Source organism: Macaca fascicularis, chromosome 20 (assembly GCF_037993035.2).
Source record: "Macaca fascicularis isolate 582-1 chromosome 20, T2T-MFA8v1.1".
NCBI classification, from domain to species: domain Eukaryota; kingdom Metazoa; phylum Chordata; class Mammalia; order Primates; family Cercopithecidae; genus Macaca; species Macaca fascicularis.
Genome location: NC_088394.1, coordinates 51,757,513 through 51,783,533, shown reverse-complemented (window position 1 = coordinate 51,783,533; position 26,021 = coordinate 51,757,513). Strand labels below are relative to the sequence as shown.

At 48.0% G+C, this 26,021-nt stretch overlaps 1 protein-coding gene across 3 annotated transcripts in view; it reads left to right on the top strand.

Annotated features, from left to right (window-relative positions):
• Positions 1-24,689, top strand: part of LOC102127617 (liver carboxylesterase 1-like) — a 32,674-nt gene extending 7,985 nt beyond the window's left edge. For all 3 annotated transcript variants that reach the window (XM_005591951.4, XM_005591950.4, XM_005591949.4), the window contains 11 exons: positions 1,543-1,676; positions 3,935-4,088; positions 4,977-5,084; positions 8,417-8,521; positions 11,374-11,412; positions 15,208-15,348; positions 17,265-17,345; positions 17,610-17,757; positions 21,851-21,982; positions 23,927-23,999; positions 24,309-24,689. In XM_005591951.4, coding sequence (XP_005592008.3) covers positions 1,546-1,676; positions 3,935-4,088; positions 4,977-5,084; positions 8,417-8,521; positions 11,374-11,412; positions 15,208-15,348; positions 17,265-17,345; positions 17,610-17,757; positions 21,851-21,982; positions 23,927-23,999; positions 24,309-24,492 — 1,296 coding nt within the window. In that variant the 5' untranslated portion in view covers positions 1,543-1,545 and the 3' untranslated portion in view covers positions 24,493-24,689. The remainder of the gene's footprint in view (positions 1-1,542; positions 1,677-3,934; positions 4,089-4,976; positions 5,085-8,416; positions 8,522-11,373; positions 11,413-15,207; positions 15,349-17,264; positions 17,346-17,609; positions 17,758-21,850; positions 21,983-23,926; positions 24,000-24,308) is intronic.
• The last annotated feature ends 1,332 nt before the right edge of the window (positions 24,690-26,021 follow it).

Genomic DNA, 26,021 nt, shown 5'->3' with positions numbered 1-26,021 from the left:
AGTGGGAGAAAGGCTTACTCATTCATTCATTCATTCATTCATTCATTCTTCTATTGTGTACTCAGTGCCCCATATACACAGTTAGACCTGGGGCTTCAGGAAAAAGAAGAACATGAACCCACTCCACGCAGCCCCTGCCTTCAAGGATCTTGCCATCTGGGCTGTAGAGACATATTCTCTCTTCAGTATGTTATTGCAGGCCAGCCTGCGGGCTCAGCCTTCACACAAAGATGGATGCACATTCAGACCCTCCCCAGGAGGCAGGCAGGGATTAGAGGTGTGGGAGAAACAGGGTCTCTGAGAACCTGGAGGCAGGAGAACCTCCAGGAATGGCCACAGGTTCTAGAACTACACGGTCTAGGTTTAAATCCTGGTTCTGCCTTTGACTAGCTGGACATTTCTTAACTTTTCTAAGCCTCTGTTTCCTTAAAATGAGAGTTATCACATATGATCAGTCAAGGGTGACCACTAAGCTTGATCTCAGTCCCTGGCTAAATAGGCAGAGGCAGGCTCATACCACTACCCTAACAGTGGACTCACTGCACTGTGACCGGCGCCTGCAGTATGCTGGGCAGCTCAACGTGTGGACTCTGGAGCCAGACTGCCTGGGTTAAAGTCCTGCTGCTACCACTTTTAAGTTGTAGGACCTTGGGCAGTTTAAGTGCCTCCATTTTCCACCTGGAGAATGGGACAGTATTAGTATCTACCCAATGGATAGTTTATTTTACTGTGCTTAGAACAGCACTTGGGACATAGTTTATGTTATCAGTTATTTTATATTTTATTAGTATTATTATTACAATATTATTATTTTAACCCTTTCATTTCTTCCCTGCTACATGTGGACTTTTAAAATGTAAGAACCATGCATGAGGAATTGTATCCACTCTCATCCTTGGGTATTAGCAGAGTCCCTGGCACATAGTAAGTTCTCAGACAGCGTTAGTCCATTGATTGAAGGCATCCTGAAGTGGGTGAGTCTTAGTCTGGGCTCTTGAGGGATGGACAGGATTTGGGGATGCAGAGGCATAGAGGAGGCATTTGAGAAAGAGACACCACCACAGGCATGTGTGCTTCCCGAGACAATCATTCATGCACAGATAAGTTTAATTCACCAGGAGAGAGTTAACTGAGATGAAGCTGAGATACAAGGGCTCCCCAAGGGTACGCTGAGCTGCATGAACAGTCCAGGCTTGAGGGTGATGGGAGTGAGGGGGAGAACACAACATCCTTAGCCTTTGCTATACCCATGATGATGTTCTCAGCATGAAGAGCCTTGGGAGGAGGAGGCACTGGAGGCTGGGTATAAAGGCACTGCAGGCTGGGTAGTTGGAGTGTGTACAGTGGGGTGGTGGCTTGGGCCCCAATTGGGAGAATTATGGAGAAGAGAGACTACCTTGGGCAACCTTGCTGGGCGCCGGTGAACTTTGGATAAGATCCTCCTTCAGTTGTGACCAACAGGTAGGTCACCAAACAAGACACCTTCTGAGTGCTCCCTGGCTCTGCGTCCTGTAACTGGTATGTTCCTTGCCCGCTGCCCAGGTGATGGTGTGGATCCATGGAGGGGGGCTGAGGATGGGTGCAGCATCAACCTATGATGGGCTGGCCCTTGCTGCCCATGAAAACGTGGTGGTGGTGACCATTCAATACCGCCTGGGCATCTGGGGATTCTTCAGGTAAGAAATGAGACTCTCCTCACTGCACTTTGGCCCCCAACACAAGGATGCTGGGTCACAGCTCTGGTCATGCCAGACCTCAGGGGATCTTAGCTAGGTTCCACAGTAAGGCATCCAAGCCTCATCACAATTGGACACTACCTACCCTCACTCCCCATCCACACTCGTCTGCTGGCCTCTGAGCTTTTGCATGTGCTGCTCCTTGGCCTGGAATGCTAACTCTACTTGAAGAACTCCTCTTCATCCTGCAAGACCCAAACCCCAGTTACCTCCACTGAAAGACTCATCTCTTCTTCACCTATGTTTCTCCAGCACATTGAATTTCTCTGTCATGACACTTAGCAGGGAACACAGCCCTTGAAGGTTGACACATCTGACTTCTCGTGTAAAGGAGGGAAGGGGCAGAGTCACAGAGGGAGCTCAGAGCATGTTGTGGGGAAAGGAATGTGGGTTGCAGATGATGCGGTGCGGGAGCATCTGACCCCTTCCTGAAGGACTATTACGGCCACCTCACCCCATTTTCTGCTTGAAATCTGGCAAGTGCAGGAAGCAAGGATGGAGTCTTCCCCATCAGGTCTCCATGGGGACAGGAGTCAGATCTCCTTCAAGGTGCAATTACTATGAACCTTTACTAAGGGTTAACATCCCAGCACCCTAATCCCAAGTGAGTGATAGGAGGGCTGTGGGAGGGATTCCACTCACTGATGAGAAGGCCTAGGGAGATGGAGGATGGGTTCTGGTCTACCGTCAGCAAGACATCCCAGGCCAGTCTTGGCAGTATCGTCTTCATCCCTTTCAGCCACAGCCTGTGTCTCTGCTCTCCATTACAGTAAGGCTGCTTCATGATCTCTCTCCACTTCCTGTCCTCCGTGTATCTCCTCCACCCGTGCGAGTCAGGTTGCTTCCTGACCATGCCACTCGGCTGGTCTCCTCGTGGTCACCCATGACCTCCCCCTGCTCTCCACCCAACCTCACAGGACCTCCTAGCAGCAGCAGATGGCTGCTCAGCCTCTGTGACATGCTTCCTTCCCAGCCTTTCCTAGTCCCCAACTCCCCCTGTCCACAGGCCTCTCTTGTCTCCCTCTCCCTCCCTACTAAGTCCCAGTGATCCCAGGGAGCAGCCCAGAGCCCCTGTTTCCAGCCCACTTCACCTTTGAATCCCGCAGGCATCACTCACTGCCTTCTCCCCACCACTGGCTGTCTAAAGGGCGCCCCACTCTTCCCAGGGACAAGCTGAATCCTTGACTCCCACTGCCCCTCCCCAACCGAGATCCCCTCCTCCTCCCACCGCACCTCCACTCAGCTGCTGCTGTATCCTCCCAGGGGCTCAGGAGAAGGCCTCATGGGCAGCCTGGACTCTCTCTTTTCTTAAAACCCTCTTGACTCCACCTTCAGAATCCACTATTTTGCAAACTTCCCTGCCTCGCTCCTACCCCAGCCAAAGCTCTCTGTCTCTCACCTTGATTATGATCCTAACACTTACTTTCAGATTCCTGCCACTTTTATACTGAGGCTGAGTCGCACAGTACCAAGAGTGATCACTTAACATGTGCATTGAATCATGTAATGCCTCTGCGCAAAACTCTGCAGCGGCTTCCCATGTTCCTTATGATGACAACCAAAGTTCTTGCCAGGCCCCAGGGCCCTCTCTAGCTGTACCTCCTGACTCACACTTTCTTTCACTGGGCCCCAGGATATTTGCACTTGCTTTTTCTTCTGTCTGAAATTTCTTTCTTTGGATATTTGCAAGGCTCATGTGCTTGTTGTACTTGTTTTATGAAGGTCTTTGTCTCCAATACCTCAAATGCCACTGCCTCCAAAAAGCCTTCCCTGATTGCGATCTGAAATGGCATCCCTTGTCCCACCCCTGTTTTTTTTCCTTATTCCATTGTATTTACCTCAATGCACTTTGACTACCTGACATCATTATATTCTCTCTATACATCTGTTTATCTGCTTGTGATCTGTAGTGGGAGCTCTGTGTTGTCACAGGTGTTGCCTGTTTTGCTCTCAGATGTGCTCTAGCTCATAGGATAGTGTCAGGCATACAGTAGAGGCTCAGTAAATAGTTGCCAGTTGAGTGAATGTAGAACTATACATCACCACAATGTTGTAGGAATAAAGGCAGGGTCTCAGAGATGCTGAAGCCCAGTCTTATTCTTAAAGGCTCCCTGAGAGCCCCCAGCCCCATCTCTAGTCCTGAAGGTCCTGCCATGACATCTCTGCTCCCCACCCTCAACCTGTTCTCTTCCTCACAGCACAGGGGATGAACACAGCCGGGGGAACTGGGGTCACCTGGACCAGCTGGCTGCCCTGCGCTGGGTCCAGGACAACATTGCCAGCTTTGGAGGGAACCCAGGCTCTGTGACCATCTTTGGAGAGTCAGCAGGAGGAGAAAGTGTCTCTGTTCTTGTGAGTGCTCCTGGCACCAGGCCCAACCCCACACTGGATGTGATGCTGATGAGACCTTTTGGACACCTGTCAATCCAGCTATGCACACCTCTGATTACCCTGATACCTGGTTTCAGGACTGATGTTACTCACTGCCTAGCATCAGGGGGTGGAAAGCTAAAGAACAAGCTCTCCTTGGCCCCCAGGAAGCTCAGATCTCAGCTTAGTGTCCCGGGGCGATATGAATCTCTAGTTGCAGCCTACAATGGTGGCATTCCCCTCTTCTAGCTTGGTTGAGCTCTCTCTCTCTTTCTCTCTCTCCTTCCCACTCGTTTTCACATAAGGACTCACATCCCTTCTCTTGGGAAGTAGGGATAGGCATAAATTATGAGTGAGGGCAGGCAAAGACAAGATGTGGACAGAGCTCAATGTTTAGTTAAAACAGAACTACGCGTGGAGGGGACATGGACACTGAGCAGGCTGGGGATTCCTCTGGGGTGGTCTGATGGCTGGTCCATGCCCAAGAAGGAGGCAACAGTCTCTGCGACTGTGGGGCCGGGTGGGCTAGGGGAGGCAGGCTAGAGGAAGGAGGGATGGAGCCAGGGATGGGGAGGGATGGGGCAGGGGTTGTGGGACACAGACGCAAACTGGGTGTGTGAGGGGTCCTGCTGGGGTGGGGTATTAGATGCAGGAGATACTGGGGAAACTGGGATGAAAAACCAGATGAGAGGTGCCAGGAGCTGTAGGAAGCCTTCCACCTGCCTCGAGGTGGGCAGAGGGTCAGCCCACTGCTGGAGTCTTCAATCCTGTGTCGGTTTTATAGTGTGGTTTGATGTAGCCTGGGAGAGCGAGCAAGTCGCTGACCCTACCCCTGAGCATGAACTCTCCTCCCCTCCACTCTGCTCTCAGGTTTTGTCTCCATTGGCAAAGAACCTCTTCCACCGGGCCGTTTCTGAGAGTGGTGTGGCCCTCACTGCTGTTCTGGTGAAGAAAGGTGATGTCAAGCCCTTGGCTGAGGTAGGTCTCCCGCTGGATACCCCCACCCCCTTGGCTCTGTGCTCCTGAATCCTCAGGGGTCTCTCTTGCGGTGGGTTCTAGCTAATGTTCTCCTAGAATCACTTGAGGCATCAGTGGCTGAGCAGGAAGGGCGAGGAGACACCTTGATCAGCATCCCAGTTTCATAGCCGGGGAAACCGACACAGGGCTTGGAAGGGATTTGCCAAGGGCAGCAGGTGATCAGGGCAGAGCTGGGACTCCAGCTCATGGCCCAGCAGGCAGTACAGTGCCCTGTCAGTGCCCACACTCCTCCTATGTGCCAGGGCCTGGTGCCATGTTGGGCAGTGATGGTATCTTGTGTCTCTCAGGGTCTGAGTCCTGTGGACCCACTTGTGGGCTGTCGCCCTGGAGCAATTCCACACTGAGCACCTGATCACCAGGGTTGGTTCCTGGAGAATTCACTGGTTGATTCATTTGTTCACACAACAAAACTAGGTGAAAAGTGAAGGCGAAAACAAGAGGTGTGCAGAGGTCATTGTTTGGCTCAATGCCAGATGTCCGTGTGGAGGAAATGTGGACACTATATGGCCTTATGTGGCTCTGCATTCTAGCCAAACACCTAACGCCTCCCCAAGCTTCTGCTATAATGTAGGGAATAGATGAGTAGTTACAGAATCACACAATTACAAAGCATCACCTATGACAAGAGCAGTGAAGGTGAGGTACTTGCTGCTACAGCAGAATCTAAAGAGAGCTTTGAGTCCCAGGGCAGGAAGAGGTTACCAGGGAAGGCTTGCCGGAAAAGTGACCAATGAGTCAGGAGCAAGGAATGTCCAGGGAGTGGGAGCAGCACATGTGTGTGTCCTGTGGCAAGAGGACGCATCCCAGTCACGAGGGAGAGAGAGAGACAGGGTCGACGGGGCCAGCGCAGGGAGAGCAGGGGGAGCATGGCAAGTACTGAGACCGGGAACATTGGCAGGGGCCACACTGCACAGGACCCTGGCAAGGATTTTGTCATCGTCTGGAGAATGGTTGTAAGCCAAAAGGAGAGGTGATCAATAGGAATCCAAACCTAGGCTGAGGATTGCCCACTGGAGCCAGTGACCTGGAGGATTTCGGTAGATATGAAAGCTTGTTTGAGGACAACATCCAAATTTAAAGGGCTAGTACATAGGAGGAGAGAAAATGGGGATGCCAAGAATTTTAGAATTTTTGAGAACTTTTTAAGAATTCATTTGTTATAAGCAACAGTTGCCCATTGACCCGACTTAAGTCAAGAAGGAGGATTAGCCTGGTGTGGTGGCTCATGCCTGTAATCCCTGCAATTTGGGAGGCCGAAGCAGAAGGATTGCTTGAGCCCAGGAGTTCGCGACCAGCCAGGGCAACAAAGTGAGACCCTGTCTCTAAAAAAAAAAAAAAAAAAAAAAAATTAATCTGGGCATGGTGGTGCAAGCCTGTGGGCCCATCTACATGGGCGGCTGAAGAGGGAGGATCACCCGAGCCCCGGAAGTCTAGGCTGCAGTGAACTGTGTTTGCACCATGGCACTCCAGCCTGGATGACAAAGCAAGACCTTGTCTCAAAATCTTCTTTATAAAAGTAGAATTAATTTTTGAAGGAAATAGAGGTCTGGGATGAGGCTGAGCTTTGTGAAAAAACAGGAAACAGAAATTACGCAATGATGGGAATCCTAGACTCTCTTACTCTTTTTCCTCTCTCTCTCTCTCTCTGAATATCTTTCTCTCTCTCTTGCCCTCTACTTCTCCCGTTCCCTGTTTATTTACTTGAGAAACACCCTGGGCATTGATTCTGTCCCAGATCCTGCACCAGACTCTGGCGGCCTGTGCACTTGCCCTGCCTCCCCACCATGGAGCCTGCCTGCTCTCCCTTTGTGCCCTTCTTTCTGGCTGTACTTTGTTTCCAGTCTGCATGAGCACCCTATCTGCCCCTAAGCTTAAGGACTCTCTTTTGGTTCCAGAAAGTAGTCAGGCTGTCTTTTCTGTTGTGAAAAATGAGCATTTTTACATTAGCAGCTCTCCGCCCCAATTCCAGGTCACTTAGGAGAGAGGCTCACTGTCCTGTCTTTGCTTAGATGTCCCTGGACTCTTAGAAAAGAAGGAAACCAGAGTGTGCTGGGCAGACTGACTCCAATCCCCAGGACAGGAAGAAGGGAGCCTCTCCCCAAGACAGTTATTTTATGTTTATATTTTTACATTTTTTTAAAGATGGAAAGAGGTTCTTGGTGCATTAATTGGTGTTGCTCTGTGGCTTGAGTTAGGACAAAGGTGAACAGACCATCGCTCATGGCCACATCTGGATCTATGCCTGCGTGGCCCTTGAGCTAAGGATGTTTTTTAAAAAATTTTTTTGATGATTGAAGGGAATCAAAAGAATAATAATATTTAATGAAAAGAATCAAAAGAAGAATAATATGTCATGAAACATAAAATTACATGAAATTCAAATTTCAGTGTCCATAAAGAAAGTTTTCTTTGAACACAGCGACACCCATTCATTTACCTCATGTCTATGGCTGTGTTTCATGTCAACAGCAGTGTTGAGGTTGCAGCAGAAACCACGTGGCCCACAAAGCCTCAAATATTTACTATTTGGCCTTGATGGGCACATTGCCAACCTGTGCCCTAAAGAGTCATGCTTGATTACTGTTTAGGACTCTAGTACACAAATGTGCAGCTGGAAACTCCTGGCTGTGCTACAGACGCCTCACTCAGCTGAGAAACCCCGACTATGTCTTACAAGTGAAGACATCCTGTTTATCTTTAGAACTCACCTTTAAAGCACATTCGCTACCTTCTGAAGTGCCTCTGTATGAATCGTCTTATCTAGGCCTCCTGCAATTCTGCACGTGTTTATTGTGTGGGAGACATGGCACTCTCCCACATGTATTAACTCGTGAGGTAGGTGCAGTCATTATTCCCATCCGTGGGTGGAGAAACCAAGACTCAAAGAAATCAGGTGGACTGCCTGTGGCCTAATGGCTGGTAAGTGGAGCATCTGGGATTTGAAGGCAAACAAGGAAATTCAGGATTCCATGCTCTCTACCCCAGTTCTACCTCGTCTTTCTTGACACATTCAGCTTGAGATCATTATGTCCATTGCAATGGAGATAAGGTAGCAGAGATGAGAGATTACATAATTGACCCATGTTACAATTGAGATTAGTAAGAGAGGCAACACTTTGTGGGACCTGGAACCCACACCCACGGGTCTACAGTATCTTCTGCTGCCCCCTGCCACTTGTACAAGGTGGGCTTGGGGTAGAACGCCACTTTCCACGTTGATGGAGAGAAGGGACGTCGCTCTTGAACTCTACCACTGCCTGTGATCTTTGCAGAAATTTGCCATCGCTGCTGGGTGTCAAACCATCACCTCAGCTGTCATGGTTCACTGCCTGCGACAGAAGACGGAAGAGGAGCTCTTGGAGACGACATTGAAAACGGTAGGTGTGCCTGTTCCTGTAGCCCAAACTCTGTAAACTTGGTCCCAGACTTCTTCATTTCAACTGTCCTCTTTCCCTGGGACAGTTACCTGTGACAACTTGTCAACTCTCAAGAGTGCCAGTATCTGAATGGGGAATCTAATTTGTCCTTTTTTATTGTAAAATGGCACAAATGTAAAAAAAAGAAAAGTCCAAAAATAGCATGATAAAGAATTGACCAAATTTAATATTTGACCAAAATTTAATATTTTGCAGTTCTTGTTTTCAGATGTAATTTTGAGAAACTAAACGTTACAAATATTCCCATGGGACGTCATCATCCTGAATTTGGAGGATGGAGTTATTAAGCTCAAAGATTTTCAGAAAGATGTCACAATTTATCTTGGTTGACTTAGAAACTGTCTGTATTAGACCTGGTGGTGGTCCAGTTTTCTAGATTTTCTGAGACTCTGACTCAGTTGTCATTCTAGGATAGTCATTTGCCACTCAATCATTAATCCATCTACTATGATCTTCTTATCCATCTATCTGTTCACTAATTCATCCAATTCACTGATATATTTTAATCAATCTATATCAACCTGTTCATAACTTTTTATTTATCTCTTTTCAATCCAGCCACCAATCATGGATCATCCAGCCACCTTATATCTTCACTCCATCACCCATTCCTCCAAAACCAACAATCCAGTTATCACCTATCCACTAGTTTTCACCCATCTATTCATGCGTTCATCCAATTCAATTGTACCTCATGTATTGACCAACTCCATCTATCCCTCTAATGATCCATGCTCAGTATGTAGGGGCGGGTGTTAGAGGTAGTGAAACAGACATGAAGGGGACATATTCCCCGCTCACAAGGAACTATCCAGAGAGAAACACATTTGTATACTTCGCAGGTTGAGTATGGTGGCAGCACAGAGGGGAAGCATTCATTATAGTCCTCAGGGATGCTTCACAGGGAAGGTGGAGGAGCCCGGTTTGAGACCAGACGGCGGAATTTGGGAGTTCATGCCCTTAACCCTGACTCCACCTTGTCTTTCTTGAGAAACTCAGCTTTGAGATCATTGTGCCCATTTTAATAGAGGTAACAAAGAGAGATAAATTTTGTAGTTGCTCCATGTCACAGTTCAAATCAGTCACAGAGGCAACACTGTGGAACCCAGAACCCACAACTGCGCCTCTAGAGTATCTTCTGCCACCCCTGCCATCCTCACATATTAGGACTTGTGGACCTTTAGGATTGATGGACAGCCATGGCAGTCTCTCATCACAGGGAAGCCCAGCAGGACAAACACCCAGAGGACACAGCACCCAGGGACACTGCAAACTATTGCCTTTGAGGGGGAAGAGTGTGAATTCCAAGCACAAGAGTAGCCTGATCCCTGGATTCTCTCCTTGGACCTTTGGCTACTCCTGGGTCTCAGGGCCAGCCTCTACCACTGGACTCTGCTTGTGTTTCCATGGGTTGAGTCCAATGTGTTCTTGGGGCTTAGGTCTTGGTTCAGACTCTAAGTGAACAAAGTGTTCAAGGAATTCAAACACACTTGTTTTCTAATGCCTGGAAGGAGGGAAATATCCCAGCAATTCTGCATGTGGCATCAGAGGACCCAGACTAAAAGGGAAGAGTTGAGTCTTTGGGGAACCCATCCCTAAGATCCTGGGACATCCTTTTGAGTTTTTCTGAGATCTTGTGGAAGCGCCTCCATGATTACCCCCTGCTTCCAGTACACATACATATAGACACAGAGACAAACACACATAGACACACACACAGAGAAATACACACAGACACACACACACACACAGAGACATACAGACACACAGAGACACACACCACACAGACACCCACACACAGACACACACACACACACAAAGACGCACACACACACACACACACACACACACACTCTCCTGGCTAGTGGGACAACAATCCTTAATGGAGGAACCTGCACTGGTTACGTCCTGAGCACAGGTCAGATGTGTGGGAACTGCAGTGCAACACTACAGTCACTGCAATCTTGGTGAACACACACCAAGGAGAAGCATGGGGTAGGATGAGTCTCAGTGAGCTTGTGTGAGTCAGGACTTTCTAATAGGAGATGAGGAAACTCCCCCAAGTGCCTTGAACAGAAAAAGAAATGTGTTGCGATAGCATTCTCGTGTAAACTGAAAATCTCGGGAGTTGATGGCTTCAGGCATGGCTGGATCCAGATGATCACAGGATATTATCGAAAATCTACCATTCTCTATCCTTCAGATTTGCACATCTCTGTGCTGGCTTCACTCTTAGGCAGATATGTCTCCTGGGAAGGTTAAAGACTACGGCACTTATGTTCTAGCTACTTAAAACCTCTGTTACTAAACATTTCCTGCAGAAGTTTTGTGGTAAACTCTATTGGATTGACATGGGTGTATGCCCATCCTGGAACTAATATTCATGTTCAGGGAGATGGAGCCCCCTGGGTCACATATCAATATCTGAATTCATGGAGTGATGAGGGAAGAAGGAGGTCTCCGAAAGAGAATTGGCGAGTACTTCCCAGGGGAAGAGGAAGGGGAGAGGGATGGGGGGCCAGTCAGCTTCAACGAGCGGGCGTCCTCTCCAGAGCTCCATCAACTCTGGCTCAGAGTCCCCGGCCCATCTTTCCCATGCTGGTGCCTACCCCTCCCTGCTATGCCTTCACCCTGTGCTCAGGCCCAGCAGAGCCGGAGTCCTGCCCACTTCATTTCGGCCCAGCCAGCTTGGCACCAGGAGGGAGAACCTGACACCTCTGTTGTCCCAGTCACCCAGCTCAGTGTTCTCCTGGGAAGGCTCTAACCCACATCGTCTGCCTTTGTCTTCACAGATGTTCTTCTCCCTGGATTTACATGGAGACCCCAGAGAGGTAAGGACCTTTTGTTTCTCAATTACAGGTTTTGAGTCTTAGCACCTTTAAGCTCCAATTAACTGTGAGTGAAAGAATCCTCTCTTGGGTAATTATAGTAACTCCTGTGTGCTTGATACTGAGACCCAGAGAGGGGCAGTGACTCACCTGGGTAACACAGCCAGGAGGACAAGCGGCAGGCCGGGAACCCATTTTCCTGACTCCCAGTCCAGTGCTCCCAGGCTTCACCTCTGCATGCACTGGGCTCTGCCCATTCCCCTTTTTTTACATTTCCCACTCCCCATAATGGCACTATGGGAGGAGGCTGAACCAGAACTTTCCACTATCAGGAGGCAGAGATAACAGGGATGATTAGGCATGGAGAGGGGAAGCCTGAATCTCAGTCCAAGGACACTCGCCTCCTCCCAGCACGCAGGAAACTCCAACATATCCTCCCGATCTCCTTACCCCCACCCCCACCTCCCAGTGGGTTGACTGTTTCTGGTGACATCACCTCTGCAGCATCTTACAATCCTGTCCTCTATGCTGCCTCCCTGGAGGTCTCAGCACTCTCCTTAAATGGTCTTGGGAGGAGTACATGAGATTCGTTCAGCAAAGACTTAAACACTTCATATGTGCCAGGACTTGTTTAGGAGCTGGGGATATAGCAGTGCCCTCTTGGGACCCTCCATTACAGTGCAGGGAGAGTGCAATAGAAAAGCAAATCAAGTGTGTATTCTGTTTGATGGTATGCAGCATTAGGGGATAAAGTTTGCAGGTGGTTTCAATTGAAGTAGCAGGATCAGGGAATGGGTCAGTGAGAAGGTGGCATTTGAGCCAAGCTCTGGAGAAGGCGGGAAGTCAGCTGTCAGGAAACCTGGAGAAGCCTATTCCAGGCAGAGGGAACAGCCACTGCAAAGACCCTGAAGGAAGTGACCAGTCTGGCTGGAGAGGACCGATTGTACTCTGCAGTACTGAATTCAAAGTACTTGGATTTGGATTCAGAGCAAGATGGGAAGCCTTTGGAGGATTTGAACAGAGGAGTCACATGATCTTAGATCTTACAGAGGTCTCTGCCTCTGGTGTTCAAGTAGACTGTAGGAAAGGGGCAGAGTGGATGCAGTTGACCAATTGGGCGGCCACTGTGTTGTCATAATCCAGGCCAGGGCTCCTGGCTGCTTAGACAGAGCTGTGGCAGTGGGGATGGGAGGAGTGGTTGCAGTCTGGATATCTTGGAAGGAATAGCTGAGAGGATTTGCTGATGGACAGGATGCAGCGGGTGAGAAAGAGAGGGGAGTGGAAGATGCCCTGAGTTTTCTGACACATGCAAGGTCATGCCCGCACAGGGCAGCCACTTGAAAACTCTGAGTGGACAGCGGCAATCACTTGTCATTGGTGCTGATGGGAGTCTTCCGCATGGCTGCCGCCCAACTGGGGTGCTCCTGTCTCTCTCTTCAACTTTTATATGTTCTACTTCACCTTCCCTCCCCATTTCCATGTCTCTTGGTGCAGCCAGACTCGCCTTCCTTAACAGAGTTAGAGTATGTCACCCCCACTTCTTAAAAGCCTGGCCTTCCTTATGAGACAAATCCCCTTCCCTCCATGGAGTTAGGCCTTCAAAGCACACCTGCATGCGCACTGTGTGCCAGACTGTGCAGAAGGCAGGCTCTGCACCTGTCCCTCCCTCTAGACTTTGCCACATGGCATTTCTCCAAGCCCAGAACTCTTGGGTGTTTCTGGAATTGACCCTGCACAAAGACACCTGTGTCCTTTTGCTCATGCGATTCCCACTCTTTAGAAATTCTCACTCCTTTTCTCACCTGTCAATATCATTCAGTGCCCAGAGCCCACCGCAGGCGGGCAGTGCCTCCTCCACGTAGCCTGACTTGCATCTCCTTCCAGAGAGGCTGCTCCTCTTGCTGCCCTCCCAGGGCAGGCCTGCCTGAACTGCACAGCCTCTCAAGGCACCCAGACTTGCACCCCAATCCTGTTCTGTATTTTTAGCTTTATTGGATTAGGATCTGTACCTTGTCCAGCTGGGTCTGGTCCCTGTCACAGAACATCTCCCCCAGGCAGCCCAAACTAGCTCGTCAATCATTGGCTTTTGTAGAGCACATCAAAGGTCCCTGAAGCCATACGGTCTCAAAGGCTAGGAATTGTCCAGTTCCATCTGATATCCAGGAGGGAAATACAGCCCATGGAGCGTGGAACTGGGAAGATGGCACAGAGGATTGGGGTCTAGGAGAGGAACCCGCAGCAACCCTGCTAACAAGTAATACCTAACATTCATTCAGCTCTTCCAGACACCAGGTGCTGTGCTAAGTATTTCACATGTGTTCAGCCATTTAATCCTCACAATAACTCACCTCTTAGATGAGAAAACTGAGGCCCAAACAGGTGAAACTCCCAGCCAGTAAGTAGCAGAGCCAGGCTTCAGATCCAGTTCATCTGCTTTCAATGTCCATGCTCTATCTTACCAACTACACCATTGTGACTAAATATGAAATATAAAAATATAACTACCCAGGACCAGCTGCCCTGATGGCAACACGTGAGTCAGGCTCTCTCTAATCTGTGACAGCATAAAAATTATTCATCAAAGGTAAAACCTAAAATTAAGACATGGATCAAAATACTGTGAGTTCATCACTGATTCTTTTCTTCATGATTTTCTCTCTAATAGGGAATCAAGTCCTAGTTTAGGCTCCTTAAGTGATGACGGTTCAGTACCTCCTCAAAGCCACCCATGGATCAGTAACAGCTCTTGTTTAAATTCAGATAGATAGCACCATCTCTCCTCATTAATCATGGATTCTGCGTTTATAAATTCACCTGCTTGCTAAAATGTCCTTGTAACCCCAAAATCGATACTGGTGGCACTTTCGTGGTCACACACAGGCAGGCACAGAGCAGGGGAAGGTGGATTTGCATGATGGGCACGTTCCATCTGAGATCCGGCGAGGCAACCTCTGTCTTCTCGTTTCATCTCTCATGCTAACAAGTGTCCTCTTCATGGTCTATTTAGTGCCATGTGTTCTGCATTTTTGTGCTTTTTGTGGTGATGTCACTGTTTAGAGTGGCTCCAAGAGTAGCGCTGCTGTCTGGCATTCCTGAGCTAAGCAGGCTGTGCTGTGCCTTACGGGGAAGGTGCCTGTGTGAGACAAGCTTGGGTGAGGCAGGAGCTGCAGTGCTGCTGGCCATGCATTCGGTGTTGAAAAATCCACAAAATAGCACGTGCAGAAAAAGGAGAAGGAAATTGGCCGATTCATACATGAGGCTGTGATGGAAAGGGCTAAAGTAACACCTCTTGTGTGGGATGGAGCTGTGGAAGTGTCTTTCAACAGAAACCCACACATAAAAGAAGGTTGATGAAAATGTTGTGGCCAGAGGTTTGCAAGAGCCTAACCCAGTATTTCCCCTTTGAGGGATGACTCTGTATTCTCTAATTCAGTGCTCATGGGAGCTTTATCGGAAGCAACTGCCAGGACTACCAAAAATCAACTGTGGACAGAGAGGGAAACGCACACACTTCAAATTGAAATATATAAACATGTAATTTTATATAGATAATACATATTTTTCAATCTGAGTGAAGATTTCTTCCTCTCCTCATCACCTGACCAGTATCAGTCTCTGCCTGAAGTTCTACCCCTGAGTCACAGAGACCTACCCCCTTAAGTTAGGACCCTGAGCACGTGCAGCCATGGCCCATAGTCACGCCGGTGTGTGGTACTGGTCTCACCCTCAGACAGGCAGAGTTGGGGACATGGGTGTGACCAGGGAGGGAATCATAGGCACTGCATTGCTCTCTCCCAGAGTCACCCTTTGTTTACCACCGTGATTGATGGGCTGCTGCTGCCGAAAACACCTGAAGAACTTCAGGCTGAAAGGAAGTTCCACACTGTCCCCTACATGGTCGGAATTAACAAGCAAGAATTTGGCTGGAATCTTCCAACGGTGAGAAGGCGCAGGCCTCTTGGAGGGACTCACCCACCCCCATCAGCCCTCCTGTCTCTGGTCCCAGGAGTGCTTCCCTCTCTGAGCCCCACTTTGAGTCCCGGGCAGCTGTTCCCTTCAGAAGGTGTTACCATTTCCATGGAAACCTTCTCCAGGAGGGCACAGGGGCCACCTGGGTTTCAGGGCCCTGGGATTCCCTCTCCCTAGATTCTCTGATTGTCTTCTTTGAAGAATCCTGAAGTGTCTGTTCTGGGAGGGCCAGTAGAGAAAATAACTGTGCAGACGGGAAAACTGAGGGGGCCTAGGAGTGGGAAGGAGCTGAGGAGTACAGAGAGGCAGTCAGTCAGGGGCTTCCTGGCTTCCCACCTCGGGCTGCCTATGCGTAGTTCCCCCGAAAATCACTCGTGCTCTTCATCATCTCTTTGGAAATATCCAAAGAAAGTGGCTTCTTCTTGAGTTACTATTGACTTCTAGGGAATAGTAGACATCAGGTCTACTTGAGAGTGCAGGGTTAGAGGAAGATGAGGATGGAAAAGCTACCTAATCGGGTGCCATGATAAATACCTGGAGATAAAATAATCTATGCAGCAAACTCTATAGACCCAAATTACCCATAATCAAACCTGCACAGGCACCCCCAAACCTCAAATAAAAGATGGAAACAAATAAATGGAAAAAGTGATTGACTTCTAGAAGTAAAGAAGGGTTCTCCTTCCAGTTGAAGATAAACAAAGCTGACCCTGGTTAAAGTTGTAGGACGGGTTTATTCAGTAACATGATTGCAATAGGGAAAACAGTCCAGCGTGGACTGGACTCACATCCCCGAAACAGAAGCCTGGCAATATTTCATAGACCAGGTGTGCCAAGGGAAACACACTATGGTCTGTGGGGAGGGGCTTGGTCCGTGTGGCTAGGCCACCTGGATGTCTTCATCCTGGCTCACCTGGGGCAGAAACAAACTTCTCTTATCTTCAGGACAGGAAGCCATGCGTTAGACTGCAGGAAGCTTCCATTGAAGTCAGCCTCTACTCCTTCCACAGGGACTGGGAAGATCAGGAGTGAGCTCCCTGAATGTTTGCATTGCAAGGAGAAGGCTCTCAGGTCCTCCAGGAAACAGGGTTGGGTGGTAGATTCACATCCCAAAGGGCAGAGAAAGGGTTTATCCTTGCAGGTTTTCTAAAGTAACTGCTCTAATTGGGTTCAGGGGCCTATCTGCTTCTGTCCAGTTTTTGGCTGGAGCAGAGTAAATTGTCCTGGCAGGGTTGAGCCTTCCCAGGCAGGTATGTTAAGGATACTGGGGTCATTCTAGGGACACAGCCTTAAGCTGCTATAAGCGATGCTAGAGTTTGATCGAGTCTCTGAGTGCAGAGGTTTGGGAAGAAATGTTATGTGCGTAGAGATGTGCAGTTCGCCCCTCAGAAGGATTTCAGAAGTTCTACCAAAGACCAAAGCCACGAAGGCAGGATCTAAGGCTTTCAGTGTCATCTGTGACACGTGGCAGTACTTGGGAGGTCTACATCCTCTTCTCCAGAGTCCTCCATTCCACACTGGCCTGGCAGAAACCTTGGCTCTCCATGTCACTGACCACTATAGGCATCCCAGTCACACACACACACACACACACACACACACACACACACACACACACAAACACACACACACACACACAGCAAAATACTGCCACAGCTTCTCCAAAAATTTTTTTTTTCGTAATCTTTGCAATGTTTGAGTTTCTGGATATAAGCCCATTTGATTAATTGATTTTGCCCATTTCAGTAAAGACCCATGTCCTTAAAAGCCCCCAAAATGAGAGGACTTTCAGTCTGCATTGGTTTGGTCAGTTGGTCAGTTTGTTTGTTTATTCTCATTAATTCTCAACGATTCATAAATGCTTAACTTTTTTTTTTTTTTAACAGTCGATGGGCTATCCACTCTCCGAAGGGAAACTGGACCAGAAGACAGCCATGTCACTCTTGTGGAAGTCCTATCCCCTTGTTGTAAGCATCTAAGAATCATGGGAATTGGCTGAGACGCAGAGAGGGACAATGACTTGCCACAAGTCATACAGCAATTAAAAGGCAAAATGAAGACTGGGGCCTCAGGGTTTCCCCCATCTTTCCACCTTTCCCACTTTGCTTTCCACCCTAGCAGGGAGTTGCACAGGGCTTGTGAGATTCACCATTGAGGCAGGCCTTCCCAGTGGGCTAGAGAAGCAGCATCACTCACCAGGGGATTGTGGCCACTTTATTGATCTATTTCAGTACATTGCTAAGGAACTGATTCCAGAAGCCACTGAGAAATACTTAGGAGGAACAGATGACCCTGTCAAAAAGAAAGACCTGTTCCTGGACCTGATAGCAGATGTGATGTTTTGTGTCCCGTCTGTGATTGTGGCCCGGCACCACAGAGGTAAGTCCCAGAGGTCGAACAGGGGAGGGACGTGGACCCCACCAGCTTCTGTATCTGACCCGCCTACCTCCTAGCATAGACAGACCTGGAAATAGCTGAGGGTCAGACTTCAAGGCTGATTCCATATGGCGTGGCATGAGATGCTGTCTTATTTTGGTTTATGCCAGCAGCAGACTGTTAGAAAAAAAAAATCCAGAGGCAAGTAGTTTTTTAAGGTGATGACCCCAGATAACAGCAGTAGGGATGTGGGGAAGTGAGAGAGGAAAGAGATGGAATCCAATCCATGATGCATTGCCAAGGGAGTGTCCACTGTGGACAATTGGAGCTGGGAAACTCAAGGAAACACGGAGAATACAGTGCTCAGGGGCGTCCCTTCTGAGTGGCAAGGGAGACAGGGTATTTGTGTCTCAGCTTCTGCTTGTGATTGGTTGAAGGCTCTAGCAAGGAGTTGTTTATTCCCTGTGACTTTGACCTGCTGCACACAAGGGCAGAGTAGTCTCTTGTGACCAGACAAAGGCCTCAGGCTGGGCCCTACAGATGCTGGAGGTGGAAGTCAGGCTGGCATGACCAGGAGGAGGGGATATGGGTGAGACACTGACAGCATCTGCTGCAAGGGCTCCATGCCTGGAGTGATCGTGGGACACAGGGCTGCTGTGGGACAAACACTGAAAGATGAGTCGTGGAAGGTTTTTAAGGTCCAAGCTGGCTGGAAACAAGTTTGTTAAGTATTGGAGCTGGATAAAAAGTGGGAGCCCTGCATGGGATCCGGAGGATTGTCCAGGACCAAGAAGGCCAAAGGGAGGAGCCAGGGCGGGTGTGGGGGAGGTGGTCTGAAGAATGGCAATGTCTGAGACTGGCTTTTGTCTATCTCGGTGTGTGCAGTAATGGGCAAGCACAGGTCCAGGGCAGGGTGTATGCAGGACCTTCTACCACTGACCCAAGGCTGTGTGGGTGGGGTGTGAGGTTAGGGATACGTGGGCTCATCTATAGGGAATAAACAACTCCTTGTAAGAGCCTTCAACCGGTGTCCTTTCCTGGGTGCCAACTAGAGGGGGCTCACAGGACTCTTTCTTCCAGCTCTCATTCGCCTAGCCTGCAAGCCAGGAGATGTCCTTTCTCTAACCATCCTGGAAGGGTTTTTAAATTTGGAACTTTATAAGCATGATAAAAACTTGCTAAAGCTGATCTAGCAGGTGCCCAGACACTGGTTTGCACAGGAGGGGGCAGGTGCTCATAACTCTCACTTCTTCACAGGGTCCTGATTAAACCCTATAACCAGGACCACTGCAGTTGAATCTGTTCTTTCTTAAAGTTGGCCTTGCCCCATGCTCTGCATCGGATCTATATATAATGTTCGCATCTCCATCTTCTGATGGTTTCAGCAATACTCAACTTCTGTTTCTCATCTGATTTCCCATGACTTTGAGTTCAGCGTTTTGTTTTGGTTTTTCCCAGGACAACACAGATTTTATCAACTTTCCCCTATTGTCCTGTCTCACACTTTTTGGTAAAAATAACATTTCTGAATATAAAATTAATATGTAAAATTATAGAAAGTTTCAAAAATATGGAAACACCGAAAGAAGAAACTAGGTATCACTCGTAATTCCACTACCTGGAGGCAAGTGGTATAAATTTTTTGTGTTTTCATCTAAAGATTTTCCATGTCCTATATACTTTAAGAATCAATTTTATATTTTACTTTTGTTCATACAATACTATGTTGTGAGGATTTTCTGAATGTTGATACAAACTCATCAAAGCATTCCTTATTCCATGAAATGGCTGTATTAAATTGACTTTAATATTCCTATCCTATTATGCATTTAGCCTGGCTGCTCACACTCTGATGCTACAATAACATTGTGCTCAGCCTAATGTTCGTAAGTCTCTAACAGCATGTCTAACAATTTTCTTTGGATTATTTTGAGAAGTGAATAACTATGCTGGGCAATAGAAATGATTTAGAACTCTGAGCAAATACTGCAAAATTGCATTCCATTGCATAAGAATGTGGATCTCTTAATTTTCCCTCTTATTTGGGATGCTAAGGTTAAATATTAACATAAGACTGCCAGTTTCATAAGCCTTCCCCACCAACAAGAAGCACATCAGCCTGTTTTAATCTGCATGTCTTTCACGACTAGCCCTCTCATTGTCTCTGTTTCTCTTATTGTGCCAAATTGTCATTACCCATATCTGTGCCCTACTTTCCTCTGAAGACTTGTGATTGTAAGAATTGTATAAATATCAATGGCTTTAGCCAAAGAGTTTTACAAAGTATGTTTTGGGCAGCATGCTACCTATAATAAATTCTCTCATTCTCCAAAGCTCTTTCTTCTATGGTTGGCTCTGAGTTCCTTTGGAAAATGTTCAAGGGGCAAAGGCGAGGTCAAACCCTCCCTTTAGTAAGTTTTGCTTGACCTTGAAGCAGCCATTTAACAGGTGGATTACAGAGTCACAGAAGGATGGCATCTTCCCAAGCACGCTTCCTGCTGAGCCGAGGGTGCAGTGAAGGAGACTGACAAAGATGAGTGAATAGATTCTTCTTCATTCTCGCATTGAAATGACATGTGCGAGTGGGGCATGAGGTTAGGGATGCATGAGCTCCGATTGTTAAATCCTTTTGTGGATGAATATTTAAGGATGTTAAGAAATGATGACTGGAGGTCATGGCTCATGCCAATACTCTCAGCACTTTGGGAGGCTGAAATGGGAGGACTGTGAGGGCCTAGGATTTCAAGACCAGCCTGGGGAACATAGTGAGATCCTGTTTATACAAACACATTTAAAAAGGAAATAATTATACTACGAAATACCGTATATAATATATGGCACATATATACTACAAAATATTGTATATAATATCATCCCAAGTTTATATACGTGAATGAGAGATATGCTAAAATCAAAAAGAAGCATTGTCTGAGTGGTTGAGTTACAAGTGATATTCTAAATTTGATTGTTAAAATGGATTTTTAAATGATAGGATATGGGAAAATTTTAGAAGGAATTCCAAAAAATGCATAGCCCTTGCCTCAGGTAGTGGAATTATGAGTGAATTCTAGTTTGGCTTTATGTATTTTCATAGTTTTGTCTCTTCTAATTATTCCTAGTTGTTTTTGTTTTGTTTTCCAAATTTCTTACTGTACCCAAAGGGGAAGACATTGTAAATTTTCTCCACCAGCCTGGCATTGCCCTGACTCTTTCCTTCTTAGTGTCACTTCTCAGTGGGTATCATGACCAGTGCAAAGTGCTGAGGCACAGGGCCGGGCGGCCCGCGAGGTAGCCCTGAAGGGGCAGCGGTGTGTGGCTCCAATGAGCCAATCATTGGGAAACTGGCCTCTTCTTGGGGCTGGGATAGGAGGGCAGAGCAGAAGGAGAGAGGACAGGGGAGAGGCAATGCCATCACCCTTGGTCAGCCTCTTCTTTTCTCTGCCAGGACTTTAATGCCTTAACACCCTAACACTCCCAGGCCAGGCAGGCAGCAAGACACATGGGGACAGTGAGATATAAAGCAGTGAGCGCCGCAGATTCCTGAGACACAAGAGGCAGATTGTTCCCTCTCTGCGTATGTTTGTATTTAAATAGCCTCACATTCAGACAAGAAACTTGGATTTGCTTCAGTCTTCTCAGGATGGGTGAGAAAAACACTGGAAATGCTCAAAACGAGGCAAAACAGAAGACACCTGTCAGGGTGGAGATGGCGTCCAAGTGAATGAATGTGAGACTGTTATCAGTGAATTGCATCCAGTGTAACCAGATGTAGAGAGATTTCTTGTGAGAATTCACCAGCAGGTAAAGGGGTTTATGAGGCTGAGTCAGTGTCCCTGCACTGGCAGTTATTTTAAATGAATTGACCCAGGATTTCCACATTCATTCATTAAAGATTTGTTCATTGAACAAATATCTGGCTCAAATTCCAGTTCCATGTCAACCAGCTAGGCAGCCCGGAGCACGTCACTGAGCTTTCCTGTGACTCTGTTTCTCTACTGTGCTGACAGCCTGAGGTTTCCTGCAGAGCTGGAGACCTTGGTAGCCTCCAGGTGTGTGTCGGGCAACATGAACTGAGCATGAATCCTTGTCTTCTCAGATGCTGGAGCGCCCACCTACATGTATGAGTTTCAGTATCGTCCAAGCTTCTCATCAGACATGAAACCCAAGATGGTGATAGGAGACCACGGGGACGAGCTCTTCTCTGTCTTTGGGGCCCCATTTTTAAAAGGTAATGGCTCCTTGCTGTCCGTGAGCTTGGAGTTAGGAGACCTGGATTCCAGTCTTGGTGTGGGGGCTTCAGTAAGTTTCTCCTCTCCTGGTCTTAGTTTCCTGATTCTCTATAACAGGGTTGAACATCACTGGGTAGTCCCTGGGCTTCCTCCCACTCTAACACATGTGAGGTGGGGTGTGTATTCATGTGCCCTTTGCACAGACACTCAGAATCCTGGGCTGTGTCATTAACAAGATAGGCGGTGGGACACATGCCGGGCTCTGCTCTAGCTTGAGAAGCCACCAACCAATTTCCCTCTCCCAGGAGTGCTGAGAATATGAGTGAGGGTGAGGTTAGAATTGGTGTTAACCCTGAGTCAGGTCTAATGTGTGTCTGTCTTTCTGTCTGTCTCTAACAAAAACTCATAAACCTTTAAATTTAATACATTTAATAATTGTTAATTTACAAATCACAGGATGTATGAATTTGGAATATGAGAGGAGACTTATTTTTAGTCTTTATTTATAGTGAACTATTATTTATAGTCAGGAAGGTGGCCATCCCACAGGCTGGGAAGGTGCCTCTGGCCAAGCCCAGACACAGGCTCATCAAATGAGGAGGGTTTGCGTAGGAGCTTTATGTGAACGGATTGACTAAACGTACGTGTTCAACAAGTTACAGGGGAAGCAATGGATATTCATGAAGACAGTCCTGACACATGTGTATTAAACATGCATGTAACATGGCCCATGTTCACCTGGTGGTGGAGACCTAATATTTAAATATATTATAATTAGGGCCTATAAGTCCAAAGATCTTCTCAGGACATAAAGCCCAGCAAGTGAGCAGCCTCTGTACACCGGCCAGGTCCAGTGCATGGTTGGTGATGTTCTTATCTGGAGAAAGTTACTGAAATCAGTCTCTTATGCAATCAAAGCCGTAGTTAAGACTGGAGGGTCAGGGTTCTGTTTGTCTGCGTATCCCAGCTGCAGCCATTGTAATTGTTTTCATTTTGCTTAACTCCAAGCCAGTGCTTGTTTAGCTGCCAGAGAAACAGAAGCACCTCGTGGCAGTGAGAACAGAGTGGATTCTTTAAGGGTAGAGATGTAGGCCTGAACCCTTGCCTGACGTGGCCTTAGGTCTCATTTTTAATTTGGTGTCTTATTGCCACAAAGAGTGTGTTCTGTCAGAATGATGACCTTTATTTTATTGCTGATGCTGGTCAGTGGTGTCTAAACCACAAAAGAGAGGGAGTATTATGAGGCATGTCTGACCTCCTGTCTGTTCCCAGGCAGGAACACAGTTGAAGGATTTTCTGGACTCCCCTTAGCCCAGAGAGGGTCTGTTCAGTCAGCTGGGGGTGTTAGGATTTTATTTTTAGACAATATTTTTACATTATACAGTGTACATTTTACGTTACACAATATTTTTAAAAGTCCTCTCACAGTGTCTTCTAAACCTTAACTCTCAGCAGTTACAGATCACATGGGACTCACCCCACAGCTGCTCAGAACGCACCAGCGCCTCTGGGCATCTGACTGTGCATGCTTAGGAGCCTTGCAGTTCTGTTGTTTTCCAGAATGTGAATTGTGGGTGTGTGCTGGGGAGGGAGAAAAGACCCAAGAGAGAGCAACCCTGGGAGGTGGAGCTGCCATAGAGGAAACCCTGGGGTGTGGCATTGCCTGTGACCCTGAGCAGGGAGGAGGCAGGCAAGGGTCACAGGAGAGAAAGGCAGCCAGCACATGGAATGACGCATGCCCATTGCTGAGCCCTAAGCCAGATATAGTCAAAGGTAAAGCACACACAAATGCACCAGGATCTTCTAGAACTGCAGACCTCAGCTCAGTGGGTGTGGAGCATTCGCCAAGACTATGTTTCTAGCAGGTTCGCATGTGATGTTGATGCTGCAGGTCTGCGGACCACACTTTGAGTCACAAAGGCTTTTTTTCTTCTTCCCCACAGAGGGTGCCTCAGAAGAAGAGATCAGACTTAGCAAGATGGTGATGAAATTCTGGGCCAACTTTGCTCGCAATGGGTGAGGCTCTTGGCAAAGACAGAGCAGGGCTTTTGAAGATGGGTGGGGGTGGGGTGGGGCGGGGCATGCCTATTGGGAAGGGGCAGCTTCTAAGGTTCTAGTGGGATCAAACTTCTGACCCTGTGACCATAGCACTTTGACAATGAGAGCTCTCTACAAATGGAGAGGCCGCCCTGTGATAGTGAGCTCTCCATCTCGGGAGGTATACAAGCCTCTTGACAGTGATAACTTGGGCATCCTCACACATCTCAGAAGATCGTTGGGAACACACAACAGTTTTGGGGCAATTCTATTTGTTTCTGTTTCCAGAAACCCCAATGGGGAAGGGCTGCCCCACTGGCCAGAGTACAACCAGAAGGAAGGGTACCTGCAGATTGGTGCCAACACCCAGGCGGCCCAGAAGCTGAAGGACAAGGAAGTGGCTTTCTGGACCAAACTCTTTGCCAAGATGGCAGTGGAGAAGCCACCCCAGACGGAACACATTGAGCTATGAATAGAAGATCCAGACAGCCTCGGGGGCCTGGAAGAGCAAAGACTTTTGCGAAAGGGATTGCAGGTTCAGAAGGCATCTTACTGTGGCTGGGGAATTGTCTGGTGGTGGGGGGCAGGGAACAGAGGCCATGAAGGAGAAAGTTTTGTATTTGTGACCTCAGCTTTGAGAATAAAGTATCTCTTGAAGGCCAAAATAAATGCTTGTGTCTTATACTGGAGATTAATCCATTGTTCTCAGAGACAGAATGATGATGAAATAGGCAATGTGAGAAGGAAGGTGGTTCTGCTGGGCATGACCTGGCCTAAGGACGAGCAGAGCCCAGAGGGCTCAGCCATGGATGGTGCTCAGGGGAACTCTGGGCCTGTTGATCGTTTCTGGGCCCCCAACAATTTCCAACAATAGGAGTTGGGATGGCCAGAGTGTAGCATCCAGACCCTCTATTTGGAGCTGTCTGTGGAAATGGACATGGCCCAGGCTGAGAATGTGCCTGGATCCGGGAAGAGGGAGACATGCTGAGGTGATCCTGTGGTACTGTTGCATGGCATTTACTGACCCTTGCACAGGCCTGCAACACCTTTCTAGTATGTACACTAGCCTCCCACAACCCTACATGAGGCTAAGTCTTCCAACAACTGGCCTAAACTCCCTCTGTAGCCTGGACCACTTCTGGTGTGGGCAGTGACCACCTTGGAGTAAGTCTCCAGAGGGTCATCCTAATACTGTGTCTTTCAGAATCCCATGGGTGATTTCTGGATTCTGTTAGTACGCAGAAAGCTCTACAGCATGTCATTACTGCCTTATCAGCAAGAGGAAGCTGGATTGTCCTCAAAATTATAACTTTTCCTACACGAAAGAGCTGAAGTTGCAAGTTGAAATCGAAGGAAAGACAAGCACCTAGGGGGAGCAGTGGGATGTGAACACTGGCTTACTTCTCACCTGCAGGGAGGAGACGGGTTGACCTTAATGAGTAGAAATACTTTATGAATTTTAGTTTTAATCAGTGCTGAAGGCCAAGTCTTGCGCATGTGTGCAGGAGGGAGCAAACATCTTCTTGGGGCTGGGACGGGAGAGATTTGTTGCGGGGATAGGAGGGCAGAGCAGAAGGAGAGAGGACAGGGAAGAGGCAAGGTCACCCTTGCTCAACCCCTTCTTTTCTCTGCCAGGACTTTAACGCCTTGACACCCTAACACTCCCAGGCCAGGCAGGCAGCAAGACACATGGGGACAGTGAGATATAAAGCAGTGAGCGCCGCAGATTCCTGAGACACAAGAGGCAGATTGTTCCCTCTCTGCGTATGTTTGTATTTAAATAGCCTCACATTCAGACACGCAACTTGGATTTGCTTCAGTCTTCTCAGGATGGGTGAGAGAAACACTGGAAATGCTCAAAAGAGGCAAAACAGAAGACACCTGTCAGGGTGGAGATGGCATCCAAGTGAATGAGCAACCCTGGGAGGTAGGGCACATTGAATGATGCATGCCCATTGCTGAACCCTAGGTCAGCTGTGCTCAATGGAAAAGTACACACAC